The sequence below is a fragment of the Budorcas taxicolor genome, chromosome 1 (assembly GCF_023091745.1).
Source record: "Budorcas taxicolor isolate Tak-1 chromosome 1, Takin1.1, whole genome shotgun sequence".
Lineage (NCBI taxonomy): Eukaryota > Metazoa > Chordata > Mammalia > Artiodactyla > Bovidae > Budorcas > Budorcas taxicolor.
In genome coordinates, this window is record NC_068910.1 from 4,564,637 (window position 1) to 4,579,301 (window position 14,665).

At 50.8% G+C, this 14,665-nt stretch overlaps 1 protein-coding gene across 11 annotated transcripts in view; it reads right to left on the reverse strand.

Annotated features, from left to right (window-relative positions):
• Positions 1-10,111: 10,111 nt before the first annotated feature.
• The window catches only part of TMCC1 (transmembrane and coiled-coil domain family 1), a 156,483-nt gene continuing 151,929 nt past the window's right edge, over positions 10,112-14,665 (reverse strand). For all 11 annotated transcript variants that reach the window (XM_052640928.1, XM_052640922.1, XM_052640935.1 and 8 more), the window contains one exon: positions 10,112-14,281. In XM_052640928.1, the coding sequence (XP_052496888.1) occupies positions 13,967-14,281 (315 nt within the window). In that variant the 3' untranslated portion in view covers positions 10,112-13,966. The remainder of the gene's footprint in view (positions 14,282-14,665) is intronic.

The window sequence follows — 14,665 nt, forward strand, 5'->3', positions numbered from 1 at the left end:
CCAGATCCCACATGCCACAGCTAAGGCCCAGCAAAGTTGAATAAATATATATATATTTAAAGTGTATGTTGTTGTTTAGTCACTAAGTGGTGTCTGACTCTGCGACCCCCTGGACTGCAGCCCACCAGGCTCTGTCCATGGGATTCTCCAGGCAAGAGTTCTGGAGTGGGGTGCCATTTCCTTCTCCAGGGGATCTTCCTGACCCAGGGACCCAGGGATCAAACCTGTGTCTCCTGCATTGGCGGTGGATTCTTTACCGCTGAGCCACCAGGGAAGCCCACAAAAATAAATTACACTGGGCTAAAACTTAGTGAGAGGAGTGGAACTGAAGACAAGTTTCAGAGAAACTGACACGAATCCTCATTAATACAGAGGAGCTGGTTTGTGTGCTGTCTACACGAGTGTACACGGGGCCACTGCGCTCTTCAGCTTCACGGGATGTGTACCGTGGAGTGATTAAACAGCTCAAGCTTACAGTGTCAATATTTAACATGCCCCGAAAAGTAAACCCTGTGCCTCCACTTTGGCTTTGACATCGTCGATGTCAATTTTTGAACGTGTAAGAGGGTGCGGTGTTTCTGAATTCTTTCCCAGGGGCTGCCAGATAAGCAGTTTGCAGTTCTCCGATGGGTGGGTCCAGGCAGCTGGCTCTGAAGTGTCAGGCCGGGCTCCCTGCAGACGCAGGCTCCTCTGGGTACTTGTCCCATGTCCGGGACATGTCTACCTCAACTGCTAACTGTTTCACACCTGAGAACAGTGAAAGCCCGAGGTCTCGGAGCAGAGGAACCGGCCCCTCCCAGGTCCGCTCACAGCCCCAGCGAGGCTGACAGTTATGTTAACTGTTCGACCACTGCTCATGGTGGGATCCCAGAGCCCTGCTCAGCTGCCGCTGGGCCCCAGACACGGAGAAGGGACTGAAGACGGCTTCCTGGTCTGTCTGGGGGCTGTGGAGAGAAGGGCTGGTCAAAGAAGACTTCTGAGAAGCGGGGCTCTCTGCAGGAAGAAAACGCCTGAGCAGACGGATGGAGGAGAGGGCCGTGAGAACAGCGCGTGAGAAGGGGTGGAGGCGACAGCGAGCGCTTTGTCAGGCGAGGCGACGGGCGTCCAGGACACCGGCAGGGCTGCTGGACTTCCGCTGAGTATCCACTGCCTCTTGGCTGCTGATCTGGGTACCTGACGAGGTAACTCACGACACCCTCCTGGGCTTCCCTGGTGGCTCAGACAGTAAAAAAAAAAAAAAAAAAAAAAAAATCTGCCTGCGATGCAGGGGACACGAGTTTGATCCCTGGGCCAGGAAGAGCCCCTGGAGAAGGGAATGGCACCCCACTCCAGTGTTCTTGCCTGGAGAGTCCCACAGCCAGAGGAGCCTGGCGGGCTGCAGCCCACGGGGTCGCAGAGAATTAGACACGACAGAGCACACACAGTCCCTCGGGCCAGACCCCGACCTCTCTGGCCTCATCAGCAGAACACTGTTCACGCCACACTGCGCCATATGATACGGCCAGTTTTATAGCTCAAAAAACACAGCTGGGTGTTGGAACTTCCACACAGCTCCTTCTTAGATTGGGCCCCCAAAGGGTGCCTAGTTAAGAGGAGCACAGGTACGTCCTACACAAGTGAACCCCGGCGGGGACCGTGTGGCCGGCTGCAGAGCTGGGCCGGGGCCCGAGGTGCCGGGCTGTGCCCCGCCTCACCTCTCTTTGTCTGTGTGGACTCTCCCCCTGCCGACAGCTCTCACGGATGTCACACTCACCTGCTTCCACAACCCAAGAACTGGAACTGCCCCTCCCGGTCCCTCGCTCGATTCTGACGATGCGGCCACTCCCGCGCAGACAGCATGGCTGAAGCGCGGGGCGCTGTGGTCCCGGGAGGGAGGGGACTGGCGGACAGTCTCTCACGAGTCCACCGTCACGTGCATCTCCTGGCTGCGGGCAACAAAGCCCAACTCCAACTAGCTTCAGCAAGAAAGGGAATTTACTGGTCCACGAGAGCCTCCCCAGTGGCACTAGTGGAAAAGAACCCGCCTGCCGAGGCAGGAGACGTAAGAGACACGGGTTCCATCCCTGGGTTGGGAAGATCCCCTGGAGGAGGGCACGGCCACCCACTCCAGTGTTCTTGCCTGGATAATCCCATGGCCAGAGGAGCCTGGCAGGTGACAGTCCACAGGGTCGCAGACAGCTGGACACGACTGAAGCGTGTGAGCACACAGGCACTGGCTCCTGAACCGGGAGCTTCTAGAACCGAAGCTGGCTTCAAGCACGGCTGCATCAGGAGTCAAACTGGTTTGGCGGGAACCTGCTTTGTCCTTGTCTTGGCCTTGCCTCCCTCCCTCTTGACCTTGGGCTGTGTTCCTGGCAGCCCTGGACACACAGGGTCCCTGTCGATAACAAACAGAAGAGTTCCTCTTTCCCAACTCAGCCAGCAAGAGCCTCCGTACCGACGGCGGATTGCCCTGCCTGGAATCACTCTTCTATCTCCTGAGCCAGGATCATGGGATTACTGCACCTGAATGGCGTTGAGAAGGGACAGAGGAGGGTGTTTCCTAACCCAGGGCTTGGTTACCGGAGGAAGCCATGTGGCGTGGCAAAAACCACGCGTAAACCAAAGACGTCATTCGCTGAGGGGGCTGCTGTAACGGAGGGGCTGGCAAAGCCGGCGTCCCCCGAGTGTGCATGGGGGAGTCAGGGCAGGCTCCACAGGGGGCAGGCTGCTCACGTCCCCAGGTCACACACAGGAGTGCCACGTGAGCCGGCAAGGTCGCTCGTAGGCGTACACCCCGAGAGAACTGAAAACAGGGACTCCAACCAGTGCGTGCGGGCCCGCGCCCATGGCCGCAGGGTGTCTGTATAACATACAGCACCCAGACGGTGGGAACGGTCCCACCGGCCATCAGGCGGCGAAGCGCGCGGGACTCCACGACAGGATCTGCTTCAGCCGCGGGCAGGAGTGCCGATCCAGGCCACAGCGCGGATGAACGCTGAAAGCGCGCCGAGGCAAGGAGCCAGCCAGAAAGGCCCCGTGTGGGGCGACTGCACTTGCAGAGAACCTCCGGGGACCCAGCCCAGGGCGGTGGTCGCGGCGTGCGGAGGCGGGGGCGCGGGGGCGAGGGCACGGCTGTCACGCGAGGCGGAGGCGGCGACGGTCGTGCAGCGCTCTGGCCCAGCACCGCCGAACGCCACCGAGCCGGTCTCTGTAACCCGGTTCCTTTTAGTGGCAGGAGCCGCGTGGGGCCGCGAAGGCTGCAGGAAGCCCGAGAAGCAGCTGAAGAAGCATCGAGGAGGTGGAGGAGGAAGATAAGGCGTTCAGGCGCAAGCAGGAGGAAGAGGGGAAGGAGCTGAAAGCGAAGGCCTCGGGGAAAGGCCCCGGCCCCGGTGGAGTCGAGGAATCCGGCCAAAAGGGAAGCTGGTCCTTGTGCCTGAGGCGACGATGGCCCTTAGTTCCATTCCTGTGTGAACGCCTGGATTCGCTGCCACAGTATCTGCTGCCACCGACGTCTCGAAGGAAGTGTTGTCATGGAACCCATTCTACATGTAAGAATAAACTTTTGTGGGAAAAAAAATCCCACACTGGTTCATCTTGTCTTTAGTTTTTCTCAGCCATTTCTACCTCAGCCATGAGATGCACATAAACCCAGTCCAGAATCCTGCCAAAGTGTGTTCTTAAGTCTGTGTTCTATCCTGATCTCTGTACCACCTGAAATTAAACCAACTCATTTGAAATGAGTGGGGGGGGGGAAGGTTCATTTTATGTCATGTGAATTTCACCATAGTTTAAAAAAAAATTTATTTTGAGCAGAAAAAACCCCAAAAGGACAAAAAATGTATGCTACCTGGTTATTTCCTCCCAAAGGATCCAGTTTGAAGAGAGACGGGAGGGGAAGGCAGGTGTGTGGATGAGCAGGACTGACCACAAGTTGGTGACTGATGACTGAGGTTTAGGACACTATTTACTGACGGTCCCTGTTTGAAAAATTCCTAAATAAAGAGTTAAATACAAGAGTAGGAGCTGTCAGGCAGACAAACAGGGCTGGGGGAGGTTACTGCAAGAAGGAGAAGACGAGCAAAGAGGACAAGGCGTGAAGGGAGCGTCGGGGAACAGTGCTTGTGGGAAGCCAGGCTTTCTTCTCTCTCTCTCCTTCCTCTCTCTTTTAAATAAAATCTTGGTGCTAAGCACCAAGAGTCTCAAAGCTGCTTGATCAGCAGTCACAAAGCCCAAACACCTATCGTACTTATTGATGGGGACCCAATAAGTCCTGGTCATTGAGGACCCAGTTAAACTTGTGAAAGTCGCTCACTCGTGTCTGACACTCTCTGCGACCCCGTGGACTACAGCCCGCCAGGCTCCTCTGTCCCTAGGATTTCCCAGGTAAGAATACTGGAGTGGGTTGCCATTCCCTTCTCCAGGGGGATCTTCCTGACCCAGGGGTTGAACTTGCATCTCCTCCATCGGCAGGCAGATTTCTTTATCACTGAGCCACCTAGGAAGCCCATGAAAAACAGTGGAAACAACCCGAATACCCACCAGCCAATGGATGGATAGAAACGTGTGTCCACACAATGCAATATTATTCAGCAGCAAAAAGGAACGAGGTGCTGAAATGTGGCCACACAGAGGATCCTTGACAACGCCCTGTGTGAAAGAAGCCAGTCGCCAGGGACCATGTGCTGTGTGATTCCATTTATGTAAAATGTCCAGAAGAGGCAAGCCTATAGACAGGAAGTAGATTAGTGTTCTTCGGGTTGGGAGAGTAGCGGGGTGGCAGTTTATGGGTGGAAGGTTTTCTAGGTGATGGAAATGGTCTGGGATTAGTGATGCTGGACGCATCAGCAGTCCACTGAGCAGAACGCTTTAAATGAGTAAACCGCATGTTCCCTCAATAAAGCTTCTATTTTCCAAAAAGATTAAGTACAGTAGTCTGGGCTACTTTAGGGCAGGGGCAAATAGCATAACACTCCAATTACCCAACTCAGCTTCTCTGGGCTGGCAAGCTGGCCATGATAATTAAATGAATTTCAGCAGGAAGTGTTTATGTTCTGGAAGATACCTACTGAAAATGTAAGAGGGGAAAAAAAAAATGCTTCTGGTGCATGAAGCAGTGAGATTCACGGTCTCTGAGGCCAAATCCTGCCTTTGCCATTTATGAGTGAAATGACCGGCCCAGAGAATAAAACCTAAACACCTATCTGAGTTTGCTCTCATGTGCAACATGGCGATTACACACCATCTCCTCTTCAGAGCAACTGTTGAGAATTAGAAATAGAACAAGTGCCACGGTGCCTGGCACAGACTAGGGATTCTATATGTAGCAATTTAAAAACTCCACCTTTTTTTTAACTTGGGAGAAGTTTACATTTATCTTTACTTTCTCACATCGCCAATCAAGGATTATGAGAGGCTTCTGTATCTCCACCAGGAAACACAGCGCCACCGAGTGACTCCTGAGCCTAATGGAGAACTCAATCTTCAGTCACAGCGTTAAGAGCGCCTGGATTCGGTCCCACTGGCTCTCTTTGAAATGACCTAAAATTCCACTTTTCAAAGAGCACTCACCTTGTGCCAGGCGCCAAACCAGGCACTGAGGACATGGCCACGGACAGAGCACCATCCTTACCTGTGGTTAAGAAGTCACCACTGGGGGCTTCCCTGGTGGTCCAGTGGTTAAGACTCTGCCTTCCAATGCAGGGGACACCGGTTCGACCCCTGGTCAGGGAAGTAAGATCCCACGTGCCTCGGGGGCAACTAAGCCCCTGCGCCACAGCTAGAGAGAAGCCTAACGCTCACCACAGCCAACGATCCCAGGCAGCCAAATACATAATAAACAAATATATGAAAAGAGTCCCCAGTGGAGTCTGTCGTCAGCCCCTGGGCCATGTACTCACGTCCATCTGCTAGTTTCTGCTCTCTGTGGATGGGATGCTCTCTCTTGCTGTTCCCATGGTCACAGTATTGTTGAGACATACTGATTTTTTTTTTTAACCCCCCAAGCCAACTTACGATCTAGAGCTGGCAACAGAGAGCCCAGATTCTGGCTACTGGTTCCTTCATCAGATAAGAATGAGAGATGGGACATAATCTGAAGGGATCCAGATGAGTGAGAGAGGTCCGTGTCCTCAAAAAGTCCTCAGTCTATTAATAATAGCATGAAGAATCGAGACCATTTGTGGAGCTGGGAGAGGTACTGTGCAATTATTTAATCTCATCCTTACAACCTTTTAGGTATAGTGGTTATTATAATGGATTTTCTTCGTGGTTTGCTGTACCTTTTAACTGTCTCAACAGCTACTGAAATGAGTCTTCTAAACGAATATTCCTTTGGACATTTTTAAGCATTCTTTAATGCAGAAGCCTAAATAAGCTGTTAAGGACTCCTGATGTAGATGATCCTTTTAAGGGTTCTCAGGCCAGAATTGACTCCCATTTATGTATATGAACTGAACTCTGAGCTTCCTATGCTCTCACCATACCCTTACCTAGCAGATCAAAGCAAAACTTGAGCTTCTTCCATTATAGGATCAAAAAGGCAAATGACCAAATACCTTGGACAGCGTTTCTCAGCCAGCCAAATGCCATGAGAAAGAGGCTACTGGTTCATTGCGAAAGGGCTACAGTTGCCTTTAAACACAGGGTGGGTCACTGCACCCTGACAGCTTCCTGCAGCCACAGGGTAAACCTTCAGCAGGGCATTCAGAATCTTTCAGAACTGCTGTTAACTTTGTCTCTGATTCACACGTTCTTCCAGCATGCTTGCAGCCAACCGAGGCTCTCAACCGCTGCTGAAACCACTCGCCTTGGCCTTTGTCACCGGGGTGGTGCTTGACAGTACTGTTCCTTCAACGTGCAAGGCCCCCCTCACTCATCACCAACCAGAAACCCATCGTCTCTCAGCCCAGACACCACGCCTCCTCCTCCAGCCTTTCCCAACTGCTGGCTCAGAACAGCTGCCTCCTCTCCGCCCCCACACATGGCTCCTGGCTCTGTTACAACACAGGCTCCACCCCCTTGACCGAGAGCACACCTCCACTGCCCAGCCTGGTGCACGGAGTGGCTCCCAAAGGCTGGAGGATAACTCAAGGTGGCAGCAGCTGCTGCAAGCCCACCGCCCCACGTACCCCTGGCCCAGGCACCCCCCTGCCCCCGAGGGGGACATCCAGCTGACCACCACACCCAGAAATCCAGGCTGGGAAGAAACCCAATGGGTGGTCCAAACTTAGCTCGGATCTCCTTCTAAGGCAAACCTAAATTACAATCTGGCATGAGGAAACACTGTCAACTCTTTCCTGCTTCTCAATGGACCTATTACTTAAAAAAAAAAAAGAAAAGCTTTTGATTTTTTTAAAGATACACAGCTACATTCATGTTTAAGAGATTCATACTTTACAATCAAACATCAAAGTCCTTTTTCATCACCATCCCTCCCACTCCCTTTCCCAGAAGTAATTACTGGGAACAGTTTTAATGTGGTTTTCATTTCTATATACTTACATACATAGAGTTATGCAAACAAAACTACTGGGTTGGCCAAAAAGTTTGTTCGGAACTTTCTGGCCAACCCAATACTTTGCACAGAAGTAGACAATATTCTGTTTCACCACGGACCTTTTCCCCCATTTAACACACTGCTTTACCCATGAGGCTGAACATTTTCTTTTGAATACTTATTGGTGATTCATTCCTTTTCCTGGGAACCTCCGCCCATTTTCTACTTGGTTGACGATTTTGTTTCCATTAACCCTTTGTGGACACTCATCTTTTGTTACATATGTTGCACAGACCTATTTTCCACCCCATTCATTTACCACTTCCTAACAGTGTAACCAACCAGTCCATTCTGAAGGAGATCAGCCCTGGGATTTCTTTGGAAGGAATGATGCTAAAGCTGAAACTCCAGTACTCTGGCCACCTCATGCGAAGAGTTGACTCACTGGAAAAGACTGATGCTGGGAGGGATTGGGGGCAGGAGGAGAAGGGGGCGACCGAGGATGAGATGGCTGGCTGGCATCACTGACTCGATGGACGTGAGGCCTGGCGTGCTGCGATTCATGGGGTCGCAGAGTCAGACACGACTGAGCGACTGGACTGAACTGAACAGTGTAACTCTGGGCAAGCTTTAGCTCAAGCTTTGCTTCTCAGCTAGACGGTGAGGATGACAAGGCCTGTGTAAGAGCCTCGGGAAGAATTGAGAGCTCTGCGTCCCGTGGGCTTCCCTGGTGGCCCTGTTGGTAAAGAATCTGCTTGCACTGCAGGAGCCCCAGGTTCGAGCCCTGGGTCAGGAAGATCCCCTGGAGGAGGGCATGGCAACCCACTCCAGTATTCTTGCCTGGAGAATCGCCATGGACAGAGGAGCCTGGTGGGCGACAGTCCATGGGGTCGCAGAGAGTCAGACACGACCGAGCGACTAAGCACAGTGCATGCGTGTCAAGTGCCAAGCCTTTAAGCCCAGAGTTCGATAAAGACTCAGTGAATGTTAGCAGCTCTTCATTAGCGAGATTTGGGGTCACAAGTCAGCTAGGAGTTTAGTTTAGCTCCTAGTTTAAAAATAACACAGTTGACTGTCAGGTAAGGCAGACACTTTCTAGTTGGTCACACGCTCATTCCCTGCCTCCCTAGTCTGTTTTCTACACCACAGCTTCACAGATTTATGAGGGAAGCCCATTTCTAGTCTTCCATACTCCCATGTTTTTAATGGATGATAATAAATCAGGCTTTGAAATTATCCATCATCTGCTGTCAGGGTTCACTGTGAAAACTCTAGGACTTGTCACTCATGGTGTAGCTTACTTAGGGCCCATTGAGACCGGCCAGCTTAGCATCTGCACATAGCAGGCTGGTCCATATTTCAAGCAGCTTAAGGGGCTTCCCAGGGGGCGCTAGTGGTAAAGAACCCATCTGCCAATGCAGGAGACACAGAGACGTGGGTTCGATCCCTGGGTTGGGAAGATCCCCTGAAGGAGGGGATGGCAACCCACTCCAGTATTCTTGCCTGGAGAATCCCAGGGACAGAGGAGCCTGGCAGGCTACAGTCCACAGGGTCACAGAGAGTCAGACACGACTAAGTGACTTAGCAGCAGCAAGGGCATTCTCACAGCAATTTAAAAAGTTTTCGTAAGAGGCGTCTCTTCCTTTCACATCATCTGCCAGGCAGGATCAAGGTGGGTGAGATACTCTAGCTGACAGATGGGAGGGGAGGCACAGAGCTAGCAAGCCAGAAGAGTGACCTACACATCTTGACATTCAGATGGGAGGGGTGTGAAGGATCAAAATCAGGAGGACCCCGTTTGGTGTCCTGTCGAAGGCGAGATCAGAGCTTCTCCATTTCCAGAGGCCTCCCAGATATCATTAAAAAAAAAAAACCATCACAGAACTATTACATCAATACCATAACCACAGATGGAGACAGGCTACAAGATAACTCCTTGCCTGAATGCAGAACTTCAAATGGTACGTTTTACTAAGCAAGTTTTTAGTCCCATCGTAACATCTGTTAATTAACAAAACGGACATGGATGATTATACCTATTTCGGGTCATCAGGTGCTGAATTTGGAAGGTCCTGCCTCTAGAGGACTCCCTCCTAAAAACGAAAAGGCAGTCTTGTGTGCCTCTGTGTTCAGTCGCGTCTGACTCTCTGCGACCCGTGGACTGTAGCCCACCAGGCTCCTCCGTCCGCAGGATTCTCCAGGCAAGAACACTGGAGTGGGTTGGCATGTCCTCCTCCAGGGGATCTTCCCAACCCAGGAATCAAACCCACGCCTCCTGTGGTTCCTGCATTGGCAGGTGGAGTCTTTACCACTGAGCTACCTGGGAAGCCCTCAGGAGGCAGTCTTACCTACCAGTGTAAAGGAACTGTGGCAAAGTGCCAGTCTGAAATGAAGTCTGCACAATCCAGGGAGACGTGACAGCTACCCAGCTGCAAGTTTATCAGTTATGGTCTTGAGATACTGGCTAAACACACTCACACACACTCTCTCTCTCTCTCTCACACACACACACACACACACTCACACACAGAGTTTCTAATGCACAAACTAGTGGAAAGTTTTCAGACTGACCAACTTGTCACTGGAACTGAATATGCAAAAACGAAGAGCAAAACAAACCCGAATCCAACCACCTCGTTAATAGCTGAGGTCTTTATTTCAAATTCGTATGTACAGTAAAAGTGCTGCTGAGAACTGGCAGCAACCAGACACAACATAAATGTAATTCTCTCTCAACAATTAGCAGCTTAAGATCTATCAACTACAGTGGTAATGTTCACACGTTCACAAGTGTCATTTCTGTACTTTTCAATTCGTGCAAGTGAGTTTTTACTCTTACACACTTTGATAAAACACGCTTACAGTCTAGTAATCACTCCTACTGAGGGCATCACCCAGCATACACAGCACACAGACAGCAATGGTAACTCTTAGAGCCACATTCAAAATCCCCAGCTGCACGTGGGGGCGGGAACCGTAATCCGACCTGTGTTGGTTTGTTTTTTTTTTTTAATCATATTTGGCTTTGTTTGGGATGCATATTTTCCGAAGCTGAAAGGCAGCTCCTTGCTGGAACTCACTTGGAATTCAGCATTTCATCCAACTGTACCTCTGAGGAACAGGAAATCAGAAAACAAAACCAAATGCCGCAAAGACCACGTGAACATTATGCTCGTTATCAAGACGTGGCTAGCAAGGAAGGCTTGATCCCAGTTTTTCCTGGAAGCAAATTTTTACCTTAATTGAGTGGAACCGGCTCAGGGGATAGGGAAGACCCCACCCAGTCAGTGAAGTATAAAATGTAACCTTACTTTTGCTTCTTCAGGAGCGGGTGGAATAGAAAGCCTTCTTTGCTAGGGTGCACTGAGTATCTTTCCAAAGAACTGAGATTGGAGCAGACAGAAGTGCCGTTCAACGATCATGTAAAAGGTAAAATGTTAGTGAGACTCTACAACCTGAACAGTCATCCAGGCTGCCATCAGCCTCACACACAGCACTAACCATTCATCCAGGAATGCTTCATTTCACAGGGAATGCACGCAGTCTTTAGAAGAGAAGAAGCGTTAAAGCGAGGAGACGTTTCCACCCACAGAACTGTTAAACCATGAGAGCGAGGTTACAGCAGAACTCTGAACAGATAACTCAGGGACAGCCACAATGCAAAGAAACTCAGAGGCAACAGGGATGGGCAGGCGAGAAAACGGATGCATGGTTACAAACAGCATTAGGTGCAGACAACTGCTGGGCCTGGGGAATAATCAAGGGACAGGACAGCTAGAAAGCCATTACTGGGCCTGACCTGGCCTGGAGGAGGTCCTTCCTGGGACAGATGAAGAGGATGGACAGTCAGTGGGGGCATGTTTGGCTGGGAGCTCAGGGAGCTTCCGGAGGTGTAAACCTTCCTTTGATAGAAACTGTCCCAAAGCCAAAAAAAAAAAAAGGAATAATTTTAATCCATCTAGCTAGTGAATTCCGGTGCCCTCCAAACGTTGTAGTCTCTCCACAGTTCAGGGGACTCAAAAGTTCTTAGAAAAACTGGAGGATTGTGGCTAGAGTTGTTTCCAATAACTTCATGGGGCGCTCTTCCCCTCTCTGAGAGGTTAACCTGAAGCAGACAGTTAGGAGACACTGTGCTGGTCTGACCAGGTCGTGGTGTCCTGACACTTCTACCTAAAGTCACTGCAATATATTTAGACAGAGTTAACACTTTATCATTTGTATTTTCATCATTTGGCCGTGCTGCACAGCATGAGGGATCTTAGTTCCCCGACCAGGGATTGAACCCATGCCCCCTTCACTGGAAGCGCGGAATCTTAATCGCTAGACTGCTGGGGAAGTCCCAACATTCTTAGATACATGGGCTTGGGAACAATTTGTCTTGGGCCAGGACGTAAACTGGTTCCAATTATTTTAAAAGAAAATTCAGCCCCATGGTCCTTGTACTGGGCGGTGATTCTGAGAGGCCCGCAGAGCTGACGGGTATGCCGTCACCATCTGGGGCTGGAGGATGGGGTGAAGACTGGGGTACCTGAGTTAGAATGTCGAGATGATGACGGAAACCGCACGCTGACTCTGAGAAGGCCACGGAAGGCCGGAGCTGGCATGCAAGCCGTCGTCTCGCATGGACAGGCGAGGCTAATCTGGGGCTGGAAGCGTCCCCCAGCACAGGGAGGATGGGCAGAGCGTGCTGTGCATCTCTTTCCAGGGCAGAGGACGTCTGCCCCTTGCTCACTGCCTGGCTGCACAGGACAGAGGCCAAGAGGGACCAGCATCTGTGATTCAATACTATGAACATGAAAAGCCTGACCACGCTTTCAAGACAGGCTCGAAAAGTCCAAGTTCCACCAAGATGGTAGAACTGGTGATAAGACAGGGATAGAGGCTCAGCCTGTCTTTCTAAACTCTCTATATAAAGCTCCAAGGAGCACAGCTAATACGTCTGTCTTGATGAAGAGGAGGCTGACGACATGTTACACCCCAAACTTGGGTCCTTCTAACCTGACGTTTCCTTTCCTGCTCTCTAGGGAGAATCATCCTCAGTTGATTCTCTCAGGCAGACAGAATAAAGCTGTGAAATGAAGGCGGGCTGGGGCCAAAATACAGACACAAGATTTCATGTCACTTTGGTCTCGGTAGTTAGGGGGTGTTAAGAAATAAATTAAGAAAGCACGAGGAATGATTTATGACTCTCGTAGTGCAGTCTCAGATTTTCCTAGAGACAACCCCAGCCCAAAGTCACTGGGTGAACCTAAGTCTCGGGGCAGAAACGTCTCTACCCTGTCACGCTGGTTTGCGGAGACAGCCCCCCTCTCCCTGAGCACCCCTCTCCTCTCCAACCAAGCCAAGCCCATTGGGGGAGGTGTGGAGTGGCAGGACATCAGAAAGCAGCAGCAGCAGCCAGGGGGGAGCTGAAGCTGTGTCTCAGGACGAGGGCATCAGAGAGCGGCATTCACAGCAAGTTCTCTCCTCAAACTGTTTCAGGACAAGAGGGGCAGCACACTTAAATATCCACACATCTCTTCATTTAAAAACAGCACTTCTTTATTTCAAAGGAGGAAGAAAAAAAAAAGACCCTCCCAACCCTTTCCAAAAAAACCCAATAGTAATAATAACAATAATAAAAAATCCTATTAGAAACCATAAGGAAGCACTGAGAGTTTGAGTATTACATTCTTCAAGTATGCTGTTCGGATTTTTTTGTTTGTTTGTTTTTTTAAGTTGGTGACCATACACATCTTTTTTTAAAAAAAACCTTAAAAGTGCGGCCATGGGATTTGTTTAAAATTAAGCAGTTAGAGGGCTACTTCAAAATACTGTAGTAGGACTGTGCAGTGATCCTTGGGGTGTGATGTCCTTTTTTGTATCCTAGCAAAGGTTACGGGACCAGGCTCCAAACTGATCATACTTCCAGGGTTAGCGTGAGTGGCCAACTTGGGTGAGAAAGCCAGGGAGATCCACGTGTTCTTCCATGGACAAGGAAAATCCACCCCGAGCGCAGAAACTCAGACATGGAATGTGGTAGGGCTTCACAGTAAAGTTAGTCTGGGACGGGGAGAGGCGGTGCGCCCAGACAAGGCAGGGTGTTAGGTTCAACTGGTTTCCCTAGTCAGGTGTTCACGCGTCTTTTTAGTGGGTTTTAGTGCAGTCCTTCAAGCCACAATTTAGAATGCCCTTCAGTGTGCTCCAGAGGGTTGGTTCATGTAAAAGGACTGTTTTCAGATTTGCATCCCAAGGAAAATCATGCTACATAAAAGTGATCCAAGATTGTTGCCCAAAAAACTTCTTGGATAAAATCTAAAAAATACTATTGCAATTGCGTCTTTTGAGGAAGAAGAAGAAGAAGAAAAAAAACATTATTCTAAATGTAAACAGATTCACTCAACTCTTGTTGCTGTAGAAAACTCCAGAGGAGGGAAGTGGCCGTCTACGTCCTCGCCGCATGCACTCGCCGGAGGGGAGGGGAGCACTGCGTTCCGGGCGCCGGCAGCATCATCTGGGTGAGGAGAAGAAGCGCTGCACGTAGCCCAGGAGGGCGTCCCAGTGCTTCCAGAGAAAGGCGATGAACACCACGAGGAGCAACGTGCTGAACGTCCTGCTGCGAGTCTTCATGAGCGGGACCACGCAGTTGGCGACCGTGGACACGAAGACCAAAAGGACCGCCATGACCGCCAGGAGGATGTTGATGAGCTTGCCCAGCAGGTTCCGGGCAGTGGCGTTCTCCAGCCCCTCCAGCTGAACCACCTGCTGCTGCTGCTGCTGCAGCTCCATCTTGGAGATGCGGGTCTGGCACGCCTCCAGGGCCTCCTGTGGGCCAGACAGGGGAGAGGTAAGCCTTGGGACGCTCATGGTGCCCGGAGCAGCTGGCAGGCCCCGCAGGGCGGCCAGACGCATCCCGAGCTACGTCAGAGATCTGAAGTGTGCGCGAGTCTTGAGTGTGAGGGGCCACGGCACAACTCACGATTCAAGCAACTAATATTTACTTTTTGATTACCATTCAAGCAACTTGATTCCCCTCTGCTGCGCTCCGCTGCATTCAGCCACAGTCAGATCTGGTCTTGAACATTCTAATGACAAGACCTCAAACCCACGACTGCGTCTCTCTTTTCTTCCCCCATGTAACAATTACTAATTCGAGTGGCACAGGACACACGCACTTGCTCACCGTAACAGGACATACAGGCTCCCTTG